Source organism: Leopardus geoffroyi, chromosome C3, assembly GCF_018350155.1.
Source record: "Leopardus geoffroyi isolate Oge1 chromosome C3, O.geoffroyi_Oge1_pat1.0, whole genome shotgun sequence".
Classification (NCBI taxonomy): Eukaryota; Metazoa; Chordata; class Mammalia; order Carnivora; family Felidae; genus Leopardus; species Leopardus geoffroyi.
Window position 1 is genome coordinate 34,763,664 of NC_059338.1, and position 21,337 is coordinate 34,785,000.

General features: G+C 50.3%; 1 protein-coding gene across 5 annotated transcripts in view; it reads right to left on the reverse strand.

Annotated features, from left to right (window-relative positions):
• PLXNA2 (plexin A2) overlaps positions 1-21,337 on the reverse strand; it is a 208,843-nt gene that overhangs the window by 157,875 nt on the left and 29,631 nt on the right. For 4 of the 5 annotated variants that reach the window (XM_045456756.1, XM_045456757.1, XM_045456758.1 and 1 more), the window contains exon 3: positions 17,478-17,660. In XM_045456756.1, the coding sequence (XP_045312712.1) occupies positions 17,478-17,660 (183 nt within the window). Of the gene's footprint in view, positions 1-9,883; positions 10,832-17,477; positions 17,661-21,337 lie in introns of those variants that run through there. The other variant, XM_045456760.1, reaches the window with a different exon arrangement.

Genomic DNA, 21,337 nt, shown 5'->3' on the forward strand with positions numbered 1-21,337 from the left:
AAGAGGAGTAAACGGGGAGAAGTGCTTAGCCCAGTGGTCGGCACGAGAGGTATTTGTGGCCCCGATCGGAGTTTCTCAACCTCAGTACGCCTGACATTTGGGGGCAGGATGATGCTTTGTTGTGCGGGCTGTTTTGCGCACGTGTGAGATGTTCAGCGGCATCCCTGCCCTCTCTCCACTAGATGCCAGTAGCATCTCCTGCCCCAGACCTAAGACTCAAAAATGTCTCCAGACCTTGCCAAACGCCCACAGAATCACCCCAGTGGAGAAATACTGGCTTCAGGGAATATTACCACCACGTAAGGTATTTGAAAGCATATGGTAGGCACTGACAAGTAATGGTCACTGTTTTGAATGGGGGAGTGAACGTATGAATGAACACACTGCATCTTCAAAGCCTTGGCAGGAACACAGTCTCCTTAGTTCTGTCCCGTTGAAGGTTGATGGGATCACAGAGAGGTCTGATGGGCACCCACTGCCCCCCTTACGGGTGTCTCTGTCGCCAGCTGTCTTTTGGTGCAGACCTGGAACCTGCCAGGATCGGCCGGTGGAGCACTGACAGGAGGGAGGTTTTTGAGCTAGGCGAGGCTGAGGGAATTTTCCCCTCTGGGAAAGGCCAGTCCCAAAGGGGTTCTCCTGCAGCAACAATGGCTTGAATTTCTGTGTATGAGTTGTGATGGCTGGAATCACATGCACTTCCCAGAGAACCTCATCCTTTGCCGCGGCCAGCCACAGACATCGGTAGGAGCCCCTACGTCCTACCTTACTTGGTGGCATGGCTCACACCCATAAGCCCCTTTGACTCACTTCGAGAAGATGCCTTCATACTGGAACAGAGAGATGACTCGGGTCTTAGGATTTCTTCCTTCCCTCCCCCTTCCCCATCCTTCCTTTTCCTTTCTTCCTTTTTAAACATTTACCGAATGTCCGCTACATTAATTGGTACTATAGGCACAGAGATGATAAATGCAGCCTCTGTCCTAAAACTGCTGAGGGACAGGGAAAGGAAAAAGGGCGATGACAATACATATAACAATAATAGGATAGACCTACTGAGCACTGATCCTACTGTGGACACTGATCTGTGTGCTTTACATGTATTCACTCATTTCCATGTCCCTCACAACAAGCCTGGGAGGCAGAAACTATTATCATTTCCAGTGTGCAGATGGGGAGTCAGGCACAGAGAAGTGAAGTGACTCTTACGTACTACGTCACCATACACGAACGGGCACAGTCAGGAGTGGACTCCAGGATATTTTGGCTCTCGGGTCTGGATTCTTCTTAACTACTACTTAGCCCAGCATTTCATTGTCTGTCATTTGAACCTGTTTTTCTTCAGCAGCAACAAAAAAATCAGGCTCATAACCCTGACATATGTAAAAACAGAGGAGAGCAAGATGCTTTGATTAAAAAAGGGTGGGAATGGGGGATTGGGTCACTCTAGGGCTCAGAGGCACACTGTTTAAAAGCCATTAGATAAGGAGTCTTAACATTTTAGTTTTGTATTTTTAGCTTTGAGAATCTGATGCAAGCAATGGGGTGTCCACATAAAAATTATAGATATGTAAATGTTTACATAACATTTTTTTCGTTCTTTCTTTCTTTTTTTTTTTTTTTTTTGATATATCATGGCCCCCTGAGTCCTGGAACACAGGTTTAAAATGCTGTGCATTCAACTTTTGCCGTACCTTCCTATCGGGTCTCCCTCCCTCTGTGTCGCAAAGGGTCTCGAGATCTAAGATGGGGGGGGGGTCACAGGACAGTGAATAGTGAAACCCAGACAGTCCTGGAATATTGCTTCATTTGCTCAGAAAAAGCAGAAGCCCCGGGTTCAAGCACAACCTTCCATGACAAGGGTGTTAACACTGCCCCCACACAGCCCGAGGGGAACTGGCTGTCAAAAATGATCTGTGCCTCAGTTTCCACACTAGCCTCATGCTAGTGAGCTTCCATATCTAGGCAATGATTAGAACAGACCAAGGATGGGCATCTAGGTTCCAATGTGAGTGTCACTGCTGAGTGATGCTGGGTAAATCACTTGACCCCTCTGGGCCAGTTTCTTCATCCCTAAAATCAACAACCAGTGGCTTGTTAGGATTACTGGATGAGCTCAGTCAGCATGGGCAAAATATATACGAAAGCTCTTTATATTCCTGAAACCACTAAACATGTTTAAGGGTGTTGTTATTATCGTGGCATGCAGAGACGATAGGAGATTCATACCAAGAGAGGTACCTTCTGAACTGGGAACCAGAGACGATCATGGAGACCACTTTTACTTAAAAGGGACAAATTCAGGCCCGAGATATGCAATGATTCGCCCAGTCACCCATCGATGAGTTTTTGAACTTGCGGGGGGAACTCAGAGCTTAAGGGCGCTTAGCTCTGGACAATCCTAGCAACATCCAGTGGCTCTGGATCCATCTGCTTCCTCGTCTATGGCTCCTATCCTTCAGCCAAGGACAGCCTCTGGGAATAGCCTCTTGCTAAGGTTGTGCTCAGGTTGGAGGTGCAAATCAACTTCCAAATTCTCAGTGATGGGGAAACGAGAAGGCTCTTGATTGGGTCTGCCTGCTGTTAATGAGCTGATCGGGGGCGGGGAGGAAACAAGTGAAAATGAACAATCACTACCCAGAGTCACCAGAGTGCTCTGTGCAGCCCGCCCGACGTATGTGTTTTATGCAGTGCTCAGGCTGCCGGTGCCTGGGGCCCGCAGGCAGGTTTACGAGATTAAAGCCCAGTGCCCAATAAATAATTTAGCAGCTTACTGCAAAAAAACATACACGCAGTATAATAGCTACTATCTCCAGCAGTCTGATGTGTACATACATTTTAAACGCACATCACTTTCATCTACATGTTTCCACTTGATGTGGAGTCCAAAACCAAATAAGGAGGAGAACAAGAACATCACCTCCACCCTCTGTCTACGTCCTGCCCCTAAGACGGGGTTGATGAGAAAGAAAACCATTCAAGGCGCTAATAATTCGGGGCCTTGCCAGCTTTTCTTCTCCACATCCTACCCCCCTCTTATCTTTGCTTTATTCTTTGCTTTCAGTTGCTGTTTGTGTGTGTAGGAAGAACCCGCAATCGCTCCTAGACCAATTATTCCTTCAGAATTCGGTTTTCTTCTCCCAGGGGTGCCTTTTATGGAGCAAAGCTGGCTCCAGGTGCTGTCTCCTGCAGCGTCACAAGTGACTTGCTGGTGGGTGCAGCTCAAAGCTGAAATAGATAAATATCACTGCCATGGCCACCAGAGTCCTGGCTGAAGTTTTAATGAGCTAGAAGTCGTGGTGATTGATTGGTTAAGAGTTGGTCTTGGGCATGAAAAAGGGAAAGAGTATTAGAGGAGGAAGAGGTTGGGATGAGTGTCATGGGGAGAGAGGGTGGGAGAAGGCAAGAGAAACTTGCAGGGAGTTGCTCCAAGATCCAGAAGCATCTACGGGAGATGAGTGGCACAACGTAATCTATGTAGCAACAGGAACAGGCAGGAGAGAATGACGCCCAAAGGGAAGGATCCTCTTCTCACTGGAAAGTTCACTGGTTCTGATCACAGTTAGGGGACCAGTGGCCTCAGTGGGGAGGACCGGCGTGAGGGAGAGTGGTAGGATGGCCCTCTAACTTTCGTGGAAATCTGGGAGACATCCCATTTCCACACCAGCCCCTCGGCTCTCCTTCTGTGGGTGGCATCTACCCCAGAACCCCTGGCCACTGGCCTTGTACACACAGCACCAAGCTCACCCCAGCCCCCCCCCCCCCCCACACTTTTGCACCTCCTTGGCCTTGGATGCATTTACTGCCACTGGCTGTGGTTTATCTCCCGTTGTTTATGGCCTGGGACAGGCTGCCTACAAATAGCTCCCCAAAGAGTGGGGAAATGCAGGCATCTGCCATTCTGTGAAGCTCTTTCCAGAAATGAAAAGGACAGTCATAAAATGTTGCACGGGGGGGGTGGAGGGTGGGTAACATGCATCATAAAAAGCGTAATGGACTAATGCTAATACACAGACTGGCTGCAGCCCAGGGGTGTCTGCTGAGCTCAGACATAAACATTGGGGAGGCACCAAGGAGACAGATTTTTTATTTCTTTGATTTGATGGTAGGGGGAGGTTGGGCATATTTTTTCCTCTGTTTCTCTGACTGTGGCCATTCCTCTGGGAATACCATCAGTGTGTCCGAGACTGAAGCTACTCTGTTTTATGGCTTCCAGAGTACCTCCTGGAAGGACTGGAGGTGCAGGAGAATCTGTGGGTGCATGATATTGCCTCCTCGGGTGAGCCAATTTTGGGTCTTGTTCGCATGAGCCAAGACCTTGCAAGTGACAAGACAACCGAACGCGGTGAGTATAATTATGTTGAATGCGTGCTTGAAGGCATATATGAGTAACCATGTACTTGTGCAACCTCAGGCTAATTTCCAGTATTAAGGGACTGAAATTCTCTGATTAATGGTCTCTACCTAGTGGAAAAAAAAAGCAACTGCAACTCCAACAACAGCCCAGGAAGAATCTCCATCCCCTCTCAACTTCGGGTATGAAGAGTAGAACACTTGTTGGTTAATTAATGAAAAGTTCAGGTACTCGAGGGTTCAACCACACACACTGTTTTCTAGGGGTTCATATGAAAAAGTACCTGCATCTCTGGTTAAGGTTGGCTGTTGGCCAATGGCTGGCTATCCACACGTTTGCCTGTAAGCATACACCTGCACGGAGTGGTCAGACATACAGTGGATGTGTGCTGCAGAAGGCAGAAAGGAATACAAATCCTGTGTAAAAAGAGCCTCTATTCTAGGTGACGTTCAGATGGTCTCACCCCTTTCCCCACAGCCTCCAAGTACGCTGTGAGTAGTGTGGGAGCCGTCAGCCCTGACCTCAAGGATGGGTTCAGTCCAGCCAACAGCCTGGACTACTGGGGAGTGAGAGCAACCAGCAGAAGCCACGGTACCTACAGAGGGGCAAGAATTCCCTGTTGAGCCTTTCCGTGTGCGGTGAGAGGACCGAGGACATGTGGAACTCACGTTCCAGCACACCATCTGTTTTGGAGGAATTGATTTCCCATGTGCTGTCCCTGAGCAGGGGAGGAAGATAAAGTGGCATTCTTCCGAAGCCATCGTCCTCCATACCTGGGTCTCTGTGACAGGAGACAGAGAAGAGGGGAGTGGGGAATGTTCTTAGGTGCAAAAGACCTGTGATAAGCAATTCAGATACTTTTTGAACCTTATTATCATCTTTATGAAGCAGACAGTATGATCATCACCTTCACCTCCCAGTTTCCAAGAGGTTCAGGAACGTAGCCAGGGTCATATGCTTTATAAATAGTAGGGTTAAGACTTGAACTCAAACCAATGTCTTCTCATGATGACTTAAAAATATGGAAGGACAAAAATCAATAAATGATGATTTGGAGGAAAAATTATTTTCAGTCTGAAGGTCAAAAGAGCAGGGACTAATGCATCCCTTATGTCAACTGGTGCATATTATTATTCCAAGTGATAAGGCGGGGGGTGGGGGTCACCACATGTGCTATTGTTAGCAAAGGGTTAGCGAAGCCTCGTGTGCATGATGAATCACTCAGACTGAGGGTGAATGGGGTACTGAACCGGGGGACTGCTGAGAATCACAGACAGGACGCCCCAGTAGACAAACGTGCTACAAATTTACCTAGAAAAGCATCTCATCATGAGAAAGAGCTCTTTCTCTCCTACCGTGTGTAGCAGTGGGTTCTTTTACCTGTGAGGTTAACCAGGGCTCTGTGGTCCAGAGAACTCTCTGGGTAAGGGGCCTCGGAATCAGTTGCGAGTGGGGATCTTGCCCAATCAGCTGCCTAGAAATGAGGCCCAACTGGGCCTATCCATAGGGGCTCGGCCCCTTTCAACCAAGCTTAGAGCATAAAGAAACATTCCTCTTCCCTCAGTTGACTCATAGCCACGTTAAAGAAGCACCACAGTATCCAGTCTCTTAGCCTAAGCTGCCTTGTAACAAATTGGGGATCCTCAATTAGACTTTGGGAAGACCTTCCTGAGTGAACTATCCGAGGACTTGACCATGAGCAACCACCATTGGCTCTGGAATATCCATTCCTAAAGACTTTATAGAACTGAAGACCCACCTAATTGCTGCCCACAGCATTGGGCAGGAGACAACCTTTCCTCCAGCCTCACCTTTGCTTGCTGGTATTTCAGTAAAGGCCCAATACAAATATAGAATGTATAATTTTCACATCATTCTTGGCAAATCCCAGGTGCGCCCCATTAGCAGAGTTCCAAGGATGCCATTTTCTATCAAGAGAAAGACATGCGGCATCGTAGTGCTTAGCTCAGGGCCCTATTAATAGCAATCCTAATTATATGGCTGCAAATTTAATTCATAGCAATGATTAGTGTCAGAATCAAAGGCATCAGGCATCAATATTGATGGAATTGCATAAGCCCCATAAACAGAGAACAAGCATTCGGGCCCATCCCCCTAGCTGTTAACTATTGCATTAATGTCTCTTCCAATTTTGCCAGATCAAAATGACTCCATTTTTCGGTGTTCTCCTACCACCCCCCCAGGAACCTTTGCCCTGCCAGCTCTGAATGGGTATGACTGGCACACAAAAGATCCCAGACAGCATCTTTGAAGAAGAGCCCCGGGGCTCCCAGGGACGCACGGGTGATGGGCTGAGGCCCCACGCTTTACACGGCAGCTCTTGGCCTTGTCAGCCACACTCCTTTGTCTTCCCTTCAGAAGGCTCCCGGCAAACAATGATGCCTGGAGAAAGGGGAGTCAGCTGGGGACTGCGTGTGGCACAAAAGCCTGCCACCCCATCCATTGTGGCCCAGGCTGAGATGGGTGGGGAGGGGGAGGAGGAGGCCTGAGGGGGTGATACAAGGCAGCGTGTGCCGAGGTGACAGCTGCCGTGTCCCGGGTTTCCAGGGCACTTTTGCTCGAGGAGTGTAAAAGCATTGGCCCTTCCGCTCTTCTCTCGTGCATCTTCTCGCATCGCTCTGAAGGGCAGGTGGTAGGTTACAGATGGACCAACGGGCTCGAAGAGAAGACCGACAGGGTGCTAAAGCTAGGGGTTAACAAGGCACGGGTCTGGAGCCAGATCTGGACTCACATTCCAGCTGTCCGCTAAGTAGCGATGTGACTAAGAAGCAATGTAACTCTGTTGGGCCTCAGTGTGTTCATACGGAAAACAGACAGAATATTCAACCTTCACTTACTAGGGTACTAAGAGGCTTAACTGAAAAAAAACAAAAACAAAAAACAAACAACACTTAGCTCAGTGCTTAGCACATAGTAAGTGCTAAAGTGATAACAGAACCTGCCCCCCCCACCCCCCAATAAAAATCCCACCGAAAACGGGGCATGTCTAGAGAGGACCAGCATGTAAGATTTGAGACTCCCAATTCAGTGTTGCTCTGATATGTCAGAACATCTCAGCCCCAAGGCAAGCATTTTGTGGTTAAGTACACCTCCTTGCTGGCCAGGCTCAGCTAAGGTCCCCAAGGCAGTGGAATGAGGGCTTCTGGATGCTGGTCACCGCCCCTCCCCTCTCCCAAGTCAGGCCTGGGACAGAAAGCACAGCTAGACTCTTGTGCCCAAGAGAATGACCCCATAGGTTCTGCTCAGGGAATGCTTGCATGGCAGGGAAAGGCGGAGGTTAATCTGAGGTTTCGTGCAGAGGGAATATTCTTCCACATGATAGAAAGAGAAAAGACCACAAATTGGAACTGAAGTCCCTGGATTTGAGTCTTGCCTCTGATGCTAAGAACCTGAGTGATTTTGAGCGGATCATGTCACTTTTCTGGGCATCAGCTGTCTCATCTATAAAACATAACAATAGCTATCTCACCCACCCGAAGTCTGGAGGCTGGACCAGTGTCTGAGGTCCTTTCCAGCTATAAAATCAGGGCAAGATTCTTACCTTGCATGAGGGAGTCCACCTTCTCCCTGGGGGCCCTGCCCCCTGCTGGGGCCCAACGCCTCCCCCCCTCCCCCTCCCAGGGGCTGCTGTTCTCACCCACCCCTGAACTGTAAAGGTGAGAATCCCCAATTTGTTACTAAAGCCTGTCCTTCCAGGTGAAATGGGGACACCTAGCTGGTGGCAGTAACCTTCAGTTTAGAAAACGACAGCATGGCACAGGAGTGGAGGCTGATCGGGACAAGCACAGAGACACGCACTCCTGAGGTTCTGTCCTACCTTGGAGCCTACAGACCTTTCTAGAGGCCATGCTAGGAGGGGCATGGAATCCTAGGAAGGGCCTCAAAGGACAGAGACTGAGATCGACCTTCACCTCCTTGCGTCTCCATGTATTCCCTGCTTTTCTCAGCACACGATAGAAGGACCCAGGGTAAGAAGGCAACCAAAGTTGAAGCAGCTGTAAGAGTTCAACTTCCTCATCTTGGACTGTGGAAGTGACCTAGGTATATGCTGGGCCCACCTCCATGCGAAGTATTTGTAGCCCCGATTCCGGTTCCCCCATCTTCCCTTGATTGACCCCATGACCCCGAGCAAGCCCTTAACCTCTCTGAATTTCAGTATCATCATCTGCGACAGCGCAGAGAAATATCCCGACCCTTCCTGTTCATCAGAAAATGTTACGGGATTAATGAGCTAATAGAATCCAAGGGGCCCTGGGCCCCGGAAGAAAAGCATGGTAATAGCACAGAAGTAGTAGCAGGAACACCCGTGTGAGTCACATTCATAGCAATAGCAGCAGCAATGGCTGCTATTAAGCACCTACTATGCATCGATAGTATGCATTAGTAAGCATACTAATTCGATTAAGCACCTACTATGCATCGGGCTCCGTAATCGGTACTTTACGTCTGTCATCTCTGATATGCAGAGACATCTTGCAAGACAGCATCAGTGGACCAGTTGAGGAAACTAGGCACCCCCCGCCCCCCCCCCCCCCCAACTCCATAGTTAATCTGAGGCAGGGCGTACAGCACTAGGATATTGTGGTCTGCTTGGGAGCATGCAAAGGACAGAGAATGGCTCTGTTCTAGTTAACTCTGCAAAGCGGCAAGAGCAACCAGCCGCTTCCCCCGGGCCCCGCCCTGGGGCGGGGTCAGTTCATATTGTTTGGTGAAACTCTCGGAAAGCTCTCACTGGTGACTAATGCAACTGGGTGCCAATGTCCAACAGGATTAGATTAGTTTGGCTCAGCTGGTCTAGTCTTCTAAATATTTTTTCCCATGACTCAGGGCTGGGAGGAAGGGGGCAGGATTCTCTTCCTCTATCTGACCTTGCAAACATGTCACTAAAAAAGGAGGCTGATGTGACAGCGCCACTCCCCCCAAGGGAGTCAGACAAGAAGTGGGATTTGGGGGAAGCCTCAAAGATGTTCGTAACAATAACGCAAAGCACGGTTATGCCAAGCACTATAGTTTAAACGCTTTTTCATACACGACTTCGCTCAGTCCTTCGGACGACTACGCAAAGTGTTTCTTACTACCCCCACTCCACAGAAGAAATAAATTGAGGCTCGCAAGTTAAGTAACACCAGTAGTGATATTTAAGAGCAAATATTCTCGGAGAGCCTGGGTGGCTCGGTCGGTCAAGTGTCCAACTTCGGCTCGGGTCATGATCTCGTAGTTGATGGGTTCAAACACCCTGTCCAGCTCTGTGCTGACAGCCAGAGCCAGGAGCCTGCTTAGAATTCTGTGTCTCTCTCTCTCTCTCTCTCTCTGCCCCTCCCCTGCTTGTGCTCTCTCTGCCTCTTTCTCTCTCTCTCTCTCTCTCTCTCTCTCTCTGTCTCAAAAATAAACAACAAAAAAAGAGCAAATATGCTCAAACCTGGCACGGTGCTATACACTGATTAATTCGTTATGCTCTATTTTGTTCTACTAGCACTTTTTCTCTTCCTAACATACTATATATTGTGCTTACTTTTTAATTAATTAATTTAGTTAGTTTTGGTCTGTCTTCCGACAGTAAGATACAGACTTCAATAGGACAGACATTTCTGACACTTTTGTCCACAACTGCAGACCCGGAAAATGGCACATAGTAGGTACTCGCTCATTTATAGTTCAGGAATGAATCATTTCGCTTCGTCCCCATCAGACTCTCACAAGGCAAGTACTGTCACCGCTCACACTTTACATGAGGACACTGAAGCTAAGGTCAGGACTATAGCCCACAAGCTCATACGCTCTTCCTATGCAAATCGGTTTCTAACCTGCAGGCAGAACAGACCAGATGGTCCCTGGAGGTCCCTTCCAACCCTGAGATACACGTCCCATGTCCTGTATCGAAGGGCAGGCAAGGCTCAGTGGCCTCAAAGGATGCGCTTTGTATTTTCCTAAAGATGAGAGCTCTGCCCCTTAGCACATTGGCCCCTTAAATTTTCTGTGGAAACTATGTGGGTCACCTGGATTCTGTGAGCTTGAATCATTTCCCCTTCCCCCACCTCGGCCCTGAAACACAGTTTCCTGTGTTTCACCTGTCCTGAGATAAAGCCTTGAGCTCCAGGGGCCCACTCTTGGATTGCCAAGCAGCCTGCTGAACACACAGCCTGATGCCTGCTCCAGGGACGGGCCAGGACTCAAGCATACATTGGGGCTGCACAAACGGAGCACAACATCAATGAATCTGTAGCTTCTCCCCTTTCAGAATGGCTCCGGGAGATCTGGACTTCCTTCCCCGGGGTCAGCTGGGGCTCTCGATAGAAACCCACGCCCCCTCTCTCTCCACCTGTCATGGTCAAGCGGAGGGATGCAGTGGCCCGGGGTGGGGGTGTGGGGGGATTCTGTAAAAATATGCCTCCTTCCGGGTGCCGACCAAGTGCTGCCGTTCCCAGCTTTCAGAAGACCGGTTCTTGGGACCCAAGAGGCCTATAAAACAACAAAACAAACAGCGCGCTTGGCGGTGGGAGCCTGGGCAGGGAGCCAAACTCATTACCAGGGATGGGGTGGTGAGCTCAGAGCCACTACCCCGGCTCTTCCACGCAGGCTCTGGGGATGTGGGCGAGGGTGTCTGCTCCACACTACCCCAGCCCCCGGCACTGCTGAGATGCCCGAGGAGGGGTAGGGCGTCGGGTTAGCCGTCACGAGGGCCAGGAGAGCTGCGGTCTCCCAGAACTGGACCCGCAGCCCTGGTTGTTTACTTGATCCGGGGTTCACACTGAGAAAGGAGTGAATCATTTCCACTCAGAGGAACGAGTGGCTATTGTTTGGTGGGGCTGGCACAGACAGAAAGGCATGTTTCTCAGCTTTTCATCCAATTTGGCCCTCTGTCCGCCAATACGACTCCACCCCATGGGGGAAGCCAAGTAACAGGTTCGGAACTTCTGTGTGTTTGGGGAGGATGTACAAGTGCCAATGTCAAGATTGCCAACGGAGGGGCCGTAGAACCTTGGGTGGGATACTTAATATCTCCGTGGCTCAGTTTTCCACATCTGCAAAATGGGGCAGAGAGGGAGGGGCCCATGGCCATACGCAATTGAAGTATTTTCAGACGAAAAGCAGAAGAGTATCTTGTAACTAATCAGTGTTATCAAAAAACTGAGCAGTCACCCTGGAGCTTAGGAACGTTATTACTTTGGTGCTCTCGATGGATTCTCTCCAGCGCCTAAGCCGCTCCTGCAAAGGAGCTCCAGTTTTCCTGGCTTTGCTGAGCAAACCGTTTGTGAAATTGGAAAAAGAAGAATGGGATCGGGACGCCGGGGCTTCCTGTGGGCTGCGGACTGGAGACCTTGGGTTGGTTGGTATGTCCCTTAGGGAAAGACAGAATTTTCCTCAAGAATTTCTCAGGCATTTCCGCGGCCATGCCGGTTAGCTAATGGGAAAGGAGGTGGTGCCAGGAGAGGCCAGGGCTCTCCCCAGAACTTGAAGAGGGCTAAGTCTCTGTGGATTTCTAAAGCCGTCCAAGAATCCTATAAACAGAGGGCTGGCAGGATGGGGGCAGGGCAGTGGTTACCTGGGCCTTTGCACCTGCTCCCTGCTGTCAGCAAACCCACATCTGATCCAAAGGAGGCAGATGGCTGGCCATGCTATTCCGGGCATCTCCAGGCAACAGTATAAACACGGTCCCCTTCTTCCACCCCGGTCACCGTCTCTGAGAGTACCGCCCACCCTCGTCCACATGTCCTTTTCAGACTCTTTTCCCTGTTACCCACCAGCAGCTCTCCCGTTTTCTTGACTCCTCATCCCGCCGCCACCCCACCCCCTGACATATCCACCAGAGAATAGCTTCCTTCCCTTGCAAACCGGCCACATCAACAGCAGTCACTCTTGGCATCTGGTTCTATCTCAATCGGTGCAAATGGGGGTCCGGCATGCAGGCGGTTCCCAATACACGGGAGCTAAGTTTAATGAGCACCTAATGTGTGAGAGATGTTGGATCTGACCACGGGAGAGGGTGACATAAACGTGAAAAAGAGGGTCCCTGTCCTTCAGGGTCTGTGAATCTCAAGATAAGTGGACACATTAGTGGCTGCTCCCATGTCGGATGCCGTCAGAGCAAAATTACATGCTGTGAGGGGTCTGAGGAGGGTGCTATCCACAGTGCTTGAAGGGGCAGGGTAAAGGACATATCACCAGCCCCTGAGCAGCAGGGGAGCTTTCCAGTGGGGACAGAGAACAGACAGCCAACGACGCCCGCTGCTGTGTAAGGCCCCGGGGCTGAGGGGCTAAGGGAGGCCCGCAGGGACATAAAGCTGGGACTGAGGCAGGGAGACAAGGAACCAGGACTCTGCTCTGAACCTGGAGAGAGTCCTCCCTCCCACGTCCTGGTAGCTTTGGTCTCCTCAGCCTACCTCCTGCCCTCCTATGCCCCAGGACTTAGGCTCGAACCGCCTCCTGGGCTCCTTCCTTCCAGCTGGGAAGTCCTAATCAATGAGTTTGCACTTCTGTGGCCGCTATGCCTCTTCCTACTGCTTCGACATTAGCTCCCTGCCTCCCTTCTCAGTCTAGACTCTCAGCCTGCCCTTAGCCTGGGGGTGGAGGTGTCATCACAGTCCGCTGTGTCCCCCCCCCCCCCGCCCCCTGCCCCGCAGAATATCCTGCTTTCCCCTCCCCTACATCTCGTCCCAGGCCTGCCCTGCCCTGTCTGTGCCTAGCACCTCTTCCTGGATGCTGAGGGCTTTCTGCTACATTCTGGGAGCAAGCTGAACCCAACCTGTGACTTCAAAGCCCACACCCAGGGTGCCTTGGCTTCCCTCTCCTTGTGCTTCCTCTCTGCCACAGCCTGCCCTTCTACTGAGGGAGTCCGTGGAATAGTCGTGGCATAAAGATCACGTGGTGGGTGCAGGAGCCCCTCTACAGCATCCCTGGTCGGTGACTGTCCAGTCTCTGCTTAAATATTTCCACTGCCTGGGGGGCCTGGTTGGTTGGTTGGTTGATTAAGCAACTGACTTCGGCTCGGGTCACGATCTCACGGTGCGCGGGTTCGAACCCCGCGTCGGGCTCTGTGCTGGCAGCTCGGAGCCTGGAGCCTGCTTCGGATTCTGTGTCTCCCTCTCTCTCTGCCCCTCCCCGGCTTGTGCTCTGCCTCTCTCTCTCTCTTGAAAATAAATAAAACATTTAAAAAAAAATATTTCCACTGACTAGGAGCTCATTCCCTCTTGAGTCAATTCTTTCCATGCTGGGACAGTTTTGGCTACCAGAAACTTCCTCTTTATAATAAGTGCAAATGTGCTTTACTATAACTCCTGCCTGTTGGTTCTATTCGGCCCTCTGGAGCCACACCAAGTCAGTCTAATTCACTTCCCACAGCTTAATGGCTAAGCACGCAAACTGGGAAACCAGATGAAAGTTCGAATCCCGGCTCTGCCATTTACTAGCTCTGGGGCCTCAGATGAATGCCTTTGCCTTGCTTGGACTCTATTTCTTCATCTGTAAAATGGAGGTGATAACAGCACCTACCTCATAGAGTCATGTCAACATCAAGTGAGTTAATAGATATAAAACTCTCAGAATAACACCTGACACATAAGTGCTCAGTAAATTATATTATCTGAAGAAAGCTGTTTTGCTTCCTCCTTCACTCTTCTTTCCTTGAGTTATTATCCTCTTAAGAATATTCTTCACATAGCCTAAGTCCAGCATGTCTCATGACCTGGAAATTCTTCTCCCGTTAGCGCGGTGAAGACTAATTAACATCAGGAAAGCTGCATCACACGGTTGGCTCCCTTGACCTTGGAGTCAGCAAAACTCCCAAGATCCCTTTCACTTGGTCTTCTCAGGGCCAGACGCTCACAGCGCTCTGCCTTGACTTTCCCCTCACCAATCTCCCAACCCCTCTGTGCCCTCTAGACCTTCCATGCACCGTTTTGCACCTTCTCGGGGCGGCACCCCAGGTCTAGCATGCCCTTCTCTCTCACCCATTAGTCAATTCATTCGTTTTCTGTCCCGTTCGGTCTTTAAGCAAATTCTGCTATTCCTCCTCTTCAGTAAAGGCTTCAAGGTTGGTCACACTTCCGTGGTTGATTTCTCTGCCATTGTTCCATCCCTGGGGTGAGTCACGGCCTGTCTTATCACCTGTGATACACTGACCCTTAGCCTAGGCCGGTATTGCACACCTTGGTTTTGAGGTCTCCTCCTTATTCTGCCTGTTCTGTCCACGTGTTTGTGACTCAGAAGGCAGGGGCCTAGTCTGGGATGCTCCGAGTCCAGTGGAGGACAGTACACGAGCAAGCATGTGACAGCACATAAGAGCACCTCATGGTCATGCCACTTCTAGTGAGTCTCCACTTCCTCCACACGTCCCCACACAGGGACATCCTGTTCCTATGGCTGCCCTGGATGAGGGCAGTCTGACGGTCGGACAGATGCCTGGTCAGGCAGGGAAGAAGTGAGCGGTTCTGACGCACCCTGCTTCCCTCCCCTCTCCACGCTCTTAGCTCGTTTCTTTTTTTCTTTATTTTCCTTCCTGTGTTGAAAGAGCTATGGGGTTTGGGCCATGGTAGAGTTTCCTGGGGACATTCCACAAATTCCTCATGGGCTGTTGCTCTGGAGAGAGTGAGGGCAAGTGGGTGGGTAAATGGGAGGCCAGTGGGAGCCAGGGTGTAAGTATCAGGTGCCTCAAAGGAGTGTGGGTGGAAAGGAAGGGCGGGCTGCACAGGAGAAGGAGGGAGGGGTGTTATGAGCTCATAGAAACGGCCAAAGAAAGGCCAAGTGAAGGCTGAGAGGAGCAGCCAACTTGCAGGTTGGGACAAGCCGTGGGCAGCCACGCCCCTAGCCTTGCCCTTGAACCCGCTGACTTGCCTCCGTGGCGACTCGTCTGCCGAGATTCCAACAAGGCCAAGAGAACTTGGCTAACTTGGGTGTGTGGCTTGGAAAGCTGCCCCAAGCAGCCCCCTGTGTGTGCTGCCCAAGACGTACAGAGATAGGGGAAGGTCGGCACAAACATTGCTTTGCGTCTGGCTGGATCGTTCTTGCTTCATTCGGCCCTCGTCCGCCCGTTCGGCAAATGTCCATTCCTTAACTCTGACCCGGGACCGTCGAGAATGGAAGCACTGGTCCCTGGCTGACCCTCCTCAACAAGCCTGGGCCTGAAGGTTGTTCTCATCCTCCCTCCCCGTGCTCTGTGGCTGCTTCTTTAAGTAAAAGGGGGTGCCAAATGGAGTGTCAGGGCAAGAAGCAACTTGTCCTGGTCTCTATGCTTGGGCAACTCACTGGTTTTCTCTGGGCCTCAGTGTTTCTGCCGAGCTATGTGCGTACGGGGCCGGATGATATCCCAGATGTCTTAGAATGGTTCTATTTTTCAAAAGCACTTTCAGGGCCTCTCCCCTGTGTAAACACTTGGTGCAAGAACCGGGCAGAAGGAGGTAAATAAACACGAATAGAGCATGACCCCTGGCTTGCACAGAACTTTCAAGAGAATAAAGGAGACCAACAGTCACACAAACGATCCAGAACAGGGAGGGAAGGCACCGGAAGAACAGGGGAGGAAACGGAACACCAGCCTGCGTGTGGGTGCCGCTGGCCCCCAGGAAACCTTTGTGCGATTTAGAAAAAGGCGGGCGCTGTGGGCAGATGACTTTGTACGAGGAGCTCCTCTGGGTGGATCTTTAGACCTGAGGGTGCATGGCTTGACAGAGAGACTTCAGGCTGCATTTCAACTCCCTGTAGGCTCCTTGGCCCCACGCTCCCAAGCAAGGTACTCTCCACCTGGCTGAACAGGTAGATGACCCTGCAGGGAAGTCGCCAGCCTTAGAGGTCCACACTCAACGCTGCCCAGTGGAATATGCCACTTTTAAATCTCGGTAGAGTCTCCTCAGGCAACTCCCCGCTCCCCCCATTCTGGGACGGCAAGTGGGGGAACCACACCCATACTCTCTTCCCTGTGCCTAGAGGGCAAGCCAAGGTCCACAGTCCCAGGCACAGTAGGGGCACAGGACAGAAACAAGTGACAGCCTCTCCACAGAGCGAGGAAAGGGTTAAAGGGCCTCAGTATCAGGTGAACCAGAAGAGGTCTGGAAAGTTCAGCACCTCCACACAAACCTAGACCTGTTTTTCTCACCTCCTCTGAGCTCAGCACAAGCAGAAGGTGGAAATTCTTCCTCAGGTTCCCTCCCTGCCACCCTCCTTCGACATTCCCCAAAGACATGTCTCTCCCTAGGCTCTAAATGGATTAGGGGGAAAGAGCCGCAGGGGTGACGTCAACATCAAAGCATGAGATGCGGTGAGGTCTTGCACCCACAGGTGGCGGGACTGGGGAAAGGTGGCAGAAGGGTAAGCTTGGGAAAAGGGGATTAGCTGGGACCGGAAAGAATGTGGCTGCTGTAATCCCACATAATGAACCAGACGGTGCTTCGTCTCTGCACCCTAAGCACTAGACAAGCAGGCACAAGCTGCTGGTTTCAGCCTTCCGTGCTGCCGGCCCCAGCCAGCCAGTGCCCTCCAGCTGGCAGAGGGGCCCAGGGCAGGCATGAGATAAGATGTCAACTTCCTCCTGGCAGCTCAAGCCTGGAGCGGGGAGTGGAAGGGCGGGGAAGAGTCTGTGATCGTGGGAAGAGGAAAGGCAGGAGAGCGGTAAGTCACCCAGCCACCCTAGGCCATCATCAAAGCAGCACGATCCTTTGCCTGGGTCCTTGGATGTGGGACCCATGACCTGCTTCAACCAGGACGCAACAAAGACTTCTGACCAGTACAATCAACTCTATAAACCGTGGGAAGGGATGTGTGAGGTGGGCGATTCATAATAGAGATGGTCAAAGCATTGGTTCTACTTGATTTGGAGATAAAGGATGATTTTATTTCCCTCCCTTCGGGTGATGTACCTTCCTAATCCCGTGAAGTTTGGGCAGTACTGAAATATGCTCACGTTCCCTAGACACTCACTCACTAATGACCAGAAGAAGCAGCTAGAAGATAAGCCACAAAATTAACCCCTACCGACCCACCCCCATGCTAACCCCCCTGCCCAAGAAAGGGAAGAGTTGCCTGTGTTAAATGTCCACCAGCAGCAAGCTTCCAGAAGGGGCTCTCTGCTAAGGAGCTGAACGGCATTGGGGTGTCTGCGTTCACAGACTCTTACCTTTTTCAGCTTGCCACTCTTCGTCCCCACAAAAACCACGCTGTAGCCATTGTAAACGTAGGAGGCCACTGAGGTCATGCGGTCCCGGCTGGTGGTATACAGGGTCAGTCCCTCCACTGGAGTCGAGCCTCCAAGAGGCTGGTTGATGTCCAGTCCACAGAAGTTGTCATCAATGGGGACGGGCTGGAGGGAAGGGAGGGAATTGGGGTAAGTGACAGCAGGAGTATGGCAGAGTCCCTATACTAGCCCGCACCCAACCACCAGCCCTAGGGCACAAGGCCTCAGAGAGGTACAGACATGGGGTCCAGGAACCTAACATACGCCTCAAACAAAAGCATCTCACCAACTGACTCACAAATCCCACGTTGGCTCCTGCGAAACCAGAGAGAAGGATCCGTAGCCTTTATCACACTGCATTGTAGCCACCCATCTACCCTGCTGCTGAGAGATCCAGGGGCAACTGGGAAAGCTGATTTCGGGCACTCATTTTCTGATCATTTTCATGTCCCTGCGGACCATACCATTGTATAGGGATCCTGCTCTTTAGACAGAGGAGATTCAGTCTGGAGGCAGCATCGTAGGATTTCTACCAACTAGAGAGGGGTTCTTGTTTGTGTCTTGGGCTGCAAGGTCTCCCTTTAGGCATAAGGAATTTTAAGCCATTCAATTATTCACCCCATGCTATACTGGGGATAGAACGAAAAGGGTCATCAAACATGGGACAGGCCCTTATACTTTGGCAAAGTTACTTAAGTCACATAGACCTCAGTTTCCTCATTTGTGATACTGCTTGACCATTTTTCTGAGGAGCAAACGAAATAACCTGTGCAGCAGAGATTTTGTTAAATTATACAATTTCTACTGTTGTACATGATAGGTTTTCAATAATGTTCATGTAGATATAAATAAAAGATAAATCTACAGGCGATATTCTTCCCATTACCAGGTTTTTGAAGGGACTGGTGGTGTGCCTGTATTAAGAGTGTCTTTTCAGGAGTGCCTGCACCGGTCAGTTGGGTAAGCATCCAACTCTTGATTTTGGCTCAGGTCATGATCTCTCAGTTCATGAGTTCGAGCCCCACATTAGGCTCTGCAGTGCAGAGCCTGCTTGGGATTCTTTCTTTCCTTTCTCTCTGCCCCTCCCCTATTTGTGTGCACACACATACTCTCTCTCTTTCTTTCTCAAAATAAATAAACATTAGGGGTGTCTGGGTGGCTCAGTCGGTTGAGCGTCCAACGTCGGCTCAGGTCATGATCTCACGGTCCGTGGGTTCGAGCCCCACGTCAGGCTCTGTGCTGACAGTTCGGAGCCTGGAGCCTGCTTTGGATTATGTGTCTCCCTCTTTCTCTGCCCCTTCCCCAATCGTGCTCTGTCTCTCTCTGTCTCTCAAAAAACTAAAATAAAACGTTAAAAAAATTAAAAATAAATAAATGAATAAATATTTGTTTTTAAAAAAAGAGTGTATTTTGGTGGACACTAGAGCATCTATGAAAGATGATCACCCTGAACAAATGAAAGAATAGCTTAACCCAAAGGGGGAAGACCTGAATTCTAGCCTCTGCCCTGCTGCTTAAGTGGCTGTGTAAACTTGGAACAGTCATATCCTCTTTGGGGGTTGGGAACATGGGATATTAAGTGGATTATTTCTAAGATCGCATTCAGTTAACAAAAAACACCATGCTCCTGGAGGAGGGGGGCTGCCAAAGGGTTTGTCCTGCCTGCACAGCGCCTAGCCTGGGGCTGGGCCAGGAGGGGCCTCCGAGGCACCCCGGTTGACGCACAACCAAGAATCCCACGGGCAGAGGCTGCAGACTTTGGGCCAGAAAGAGCCCAGAGTCTTGCAGCAGCTGTTCCTTCTGGGTCTGAACAGGTATTCTGGAGGGGGGAAGGAAATGACTACTGTGGGAAACATAGAAAGCATGAAGGAGAAACCTGCAAACTGTCTCCGGCTTCCTCCTCTCACCCCTCCCAGGGAACAGCAGGCTGGTGCATCACTCACTGACAGTCTATTTCCTTGGAATAATTGGTATATGAGCTGGGGCATGTGATGGCTAAAATAGGGACTTCCCGTCCATTCCCTTCTCGGATCCAACGGGAATAGAGACTCATGCCTTGTGATTCCTTGGTGTTCTGTAGAGGGCTGATACTGGTAGGAGGAGCTGCCCTTGTGTGTGTGTGTGTGTGTGTGTGTGTGTGTGTGCATTCTTTAGGAAAGGGACTGATATTCTGGTTAAGGATGACCTTGAACAACTCTAAATAATGGGGAGACCCACACAGCAGAAGGGATAAGTTCCTCGAGAAGGGAGCAAAGCAGTGGCCTGCTGGACAGCTCATGAGGGATGACTGTGTGCGTGTCTAACTACAGTGGCATCACGCTGGTGGCTTAAAATCAGCTGTGGTGGGAGTATTTGCACCAGGAAAATTGGCTAATGCTTCTAATTAAGTGTCCCCAACCCACTCGGACTGCCTGCAGAGAACCAGCCATTTAATATTTATGAGCACATCACTAGACCGAATGATGGAAATGTCTAGTTCCCTAGAAAGTCAGGTTGCAGGAATCAGTTACCACTTTTTAGGTTTTCCGCTTTCCTTTCTCATCCCTACACCATAGGCAGCAGGTACCCTGGTAAGACACAAGAAATCTACATTGTGGTCCTGTTTCTACCACTAATTAGCCATGTGACTTTGGTATGTCATGGGCCCTCTCTGAGCCTCAGTTTTCTCATCTATAAAGTGAAAGTATTAGACCAGGTGATGGTCAAGCTTTCTTTAGTCCTGAAAGTTCTTGATTCAAGGCTTTAGCTTCCTTTCCACAAAAGGGCTGGTAAGGCTGCAGAGTCTGGGCACAGGCATAGCCCAAGCCAGTTTCTGAGTAATGATGACAGAAGCAAAAAACCTTGCCAGTGATTGTGGATTTCTCTTTATCGTTCCTGATTCTAGAATCTCCAGAACTGTAAGGGAAATGGTTTTTCGAGTTTTTATTTTTGTTTTTTGGGTTTTTTTTTTTCCTGAGCCCCTGGAGTTGGCTGGTATTTCTTTCTCTCTTCTCTAAATTGTCAGGTGTTTCCAGACATTGGAAGCCCCTTTATCTTTGCCCAAATGGTGACAGCTTGAACTATGGCTTTCCTTAGCAGCAGCATGGCTAAACAGAAAGAGCTTGGACTCAGAAGTCATATGGGCTGAACTGAACTCAAACCCCTGCTTGGTCATTTATAGTTGTGTCGATTTAAGCAATTGACTTCATCTTTGTGAGCCTTTGTTTTTCCATCTGCCAAAGGGGGGTGATCCTCTTTGCTCCATAGGGTTATACTGAGGATCAAATGAGATCAAATGAGATGACACTTAAATTGCCCAGCTCGGTCTTCAGTACATAGCTTCCACTCAATGAGTGACAGTCCTCTTCCTTATCCTTTTTGTAGGGGCAAAGCTCAAGTCCTTCATCGGAGAGCTCCATGCTAGTCCAGAGACTATGTTAAAATTAAGCCCTGGGACCACAGCTTCTCTCACCAATCCTTAACCCTCTCCAAGGCCACCAAAGATTTCTGGATGCCCAGGTCTGGGACTCCTTAGATGATAAGGATTTTAAGTGGCTCTTCTTACAGCTTCCCTGCCCACCATGCTGTAAAGTTTGCACTAGATGAGTGTGATTTTCAGGGGTGGTGCAGGGGGGCTGATGAGGGGCTGTTCTCTGAGGCCCTGGTCCCGCCTACTGTCACCTCTCTCCCAGTGCCTTTGCTGCTCTTTGGTCACTAGCCCGGGCTTGTCTCTCCGCAAGCCACTGGAGCCAGAGAAGGGTGGTGGCTTCCTCTTCCCTCTGGCTCAGAAGCAGGCAGGAATCAGCGGTTTCCTCCTGACAAGG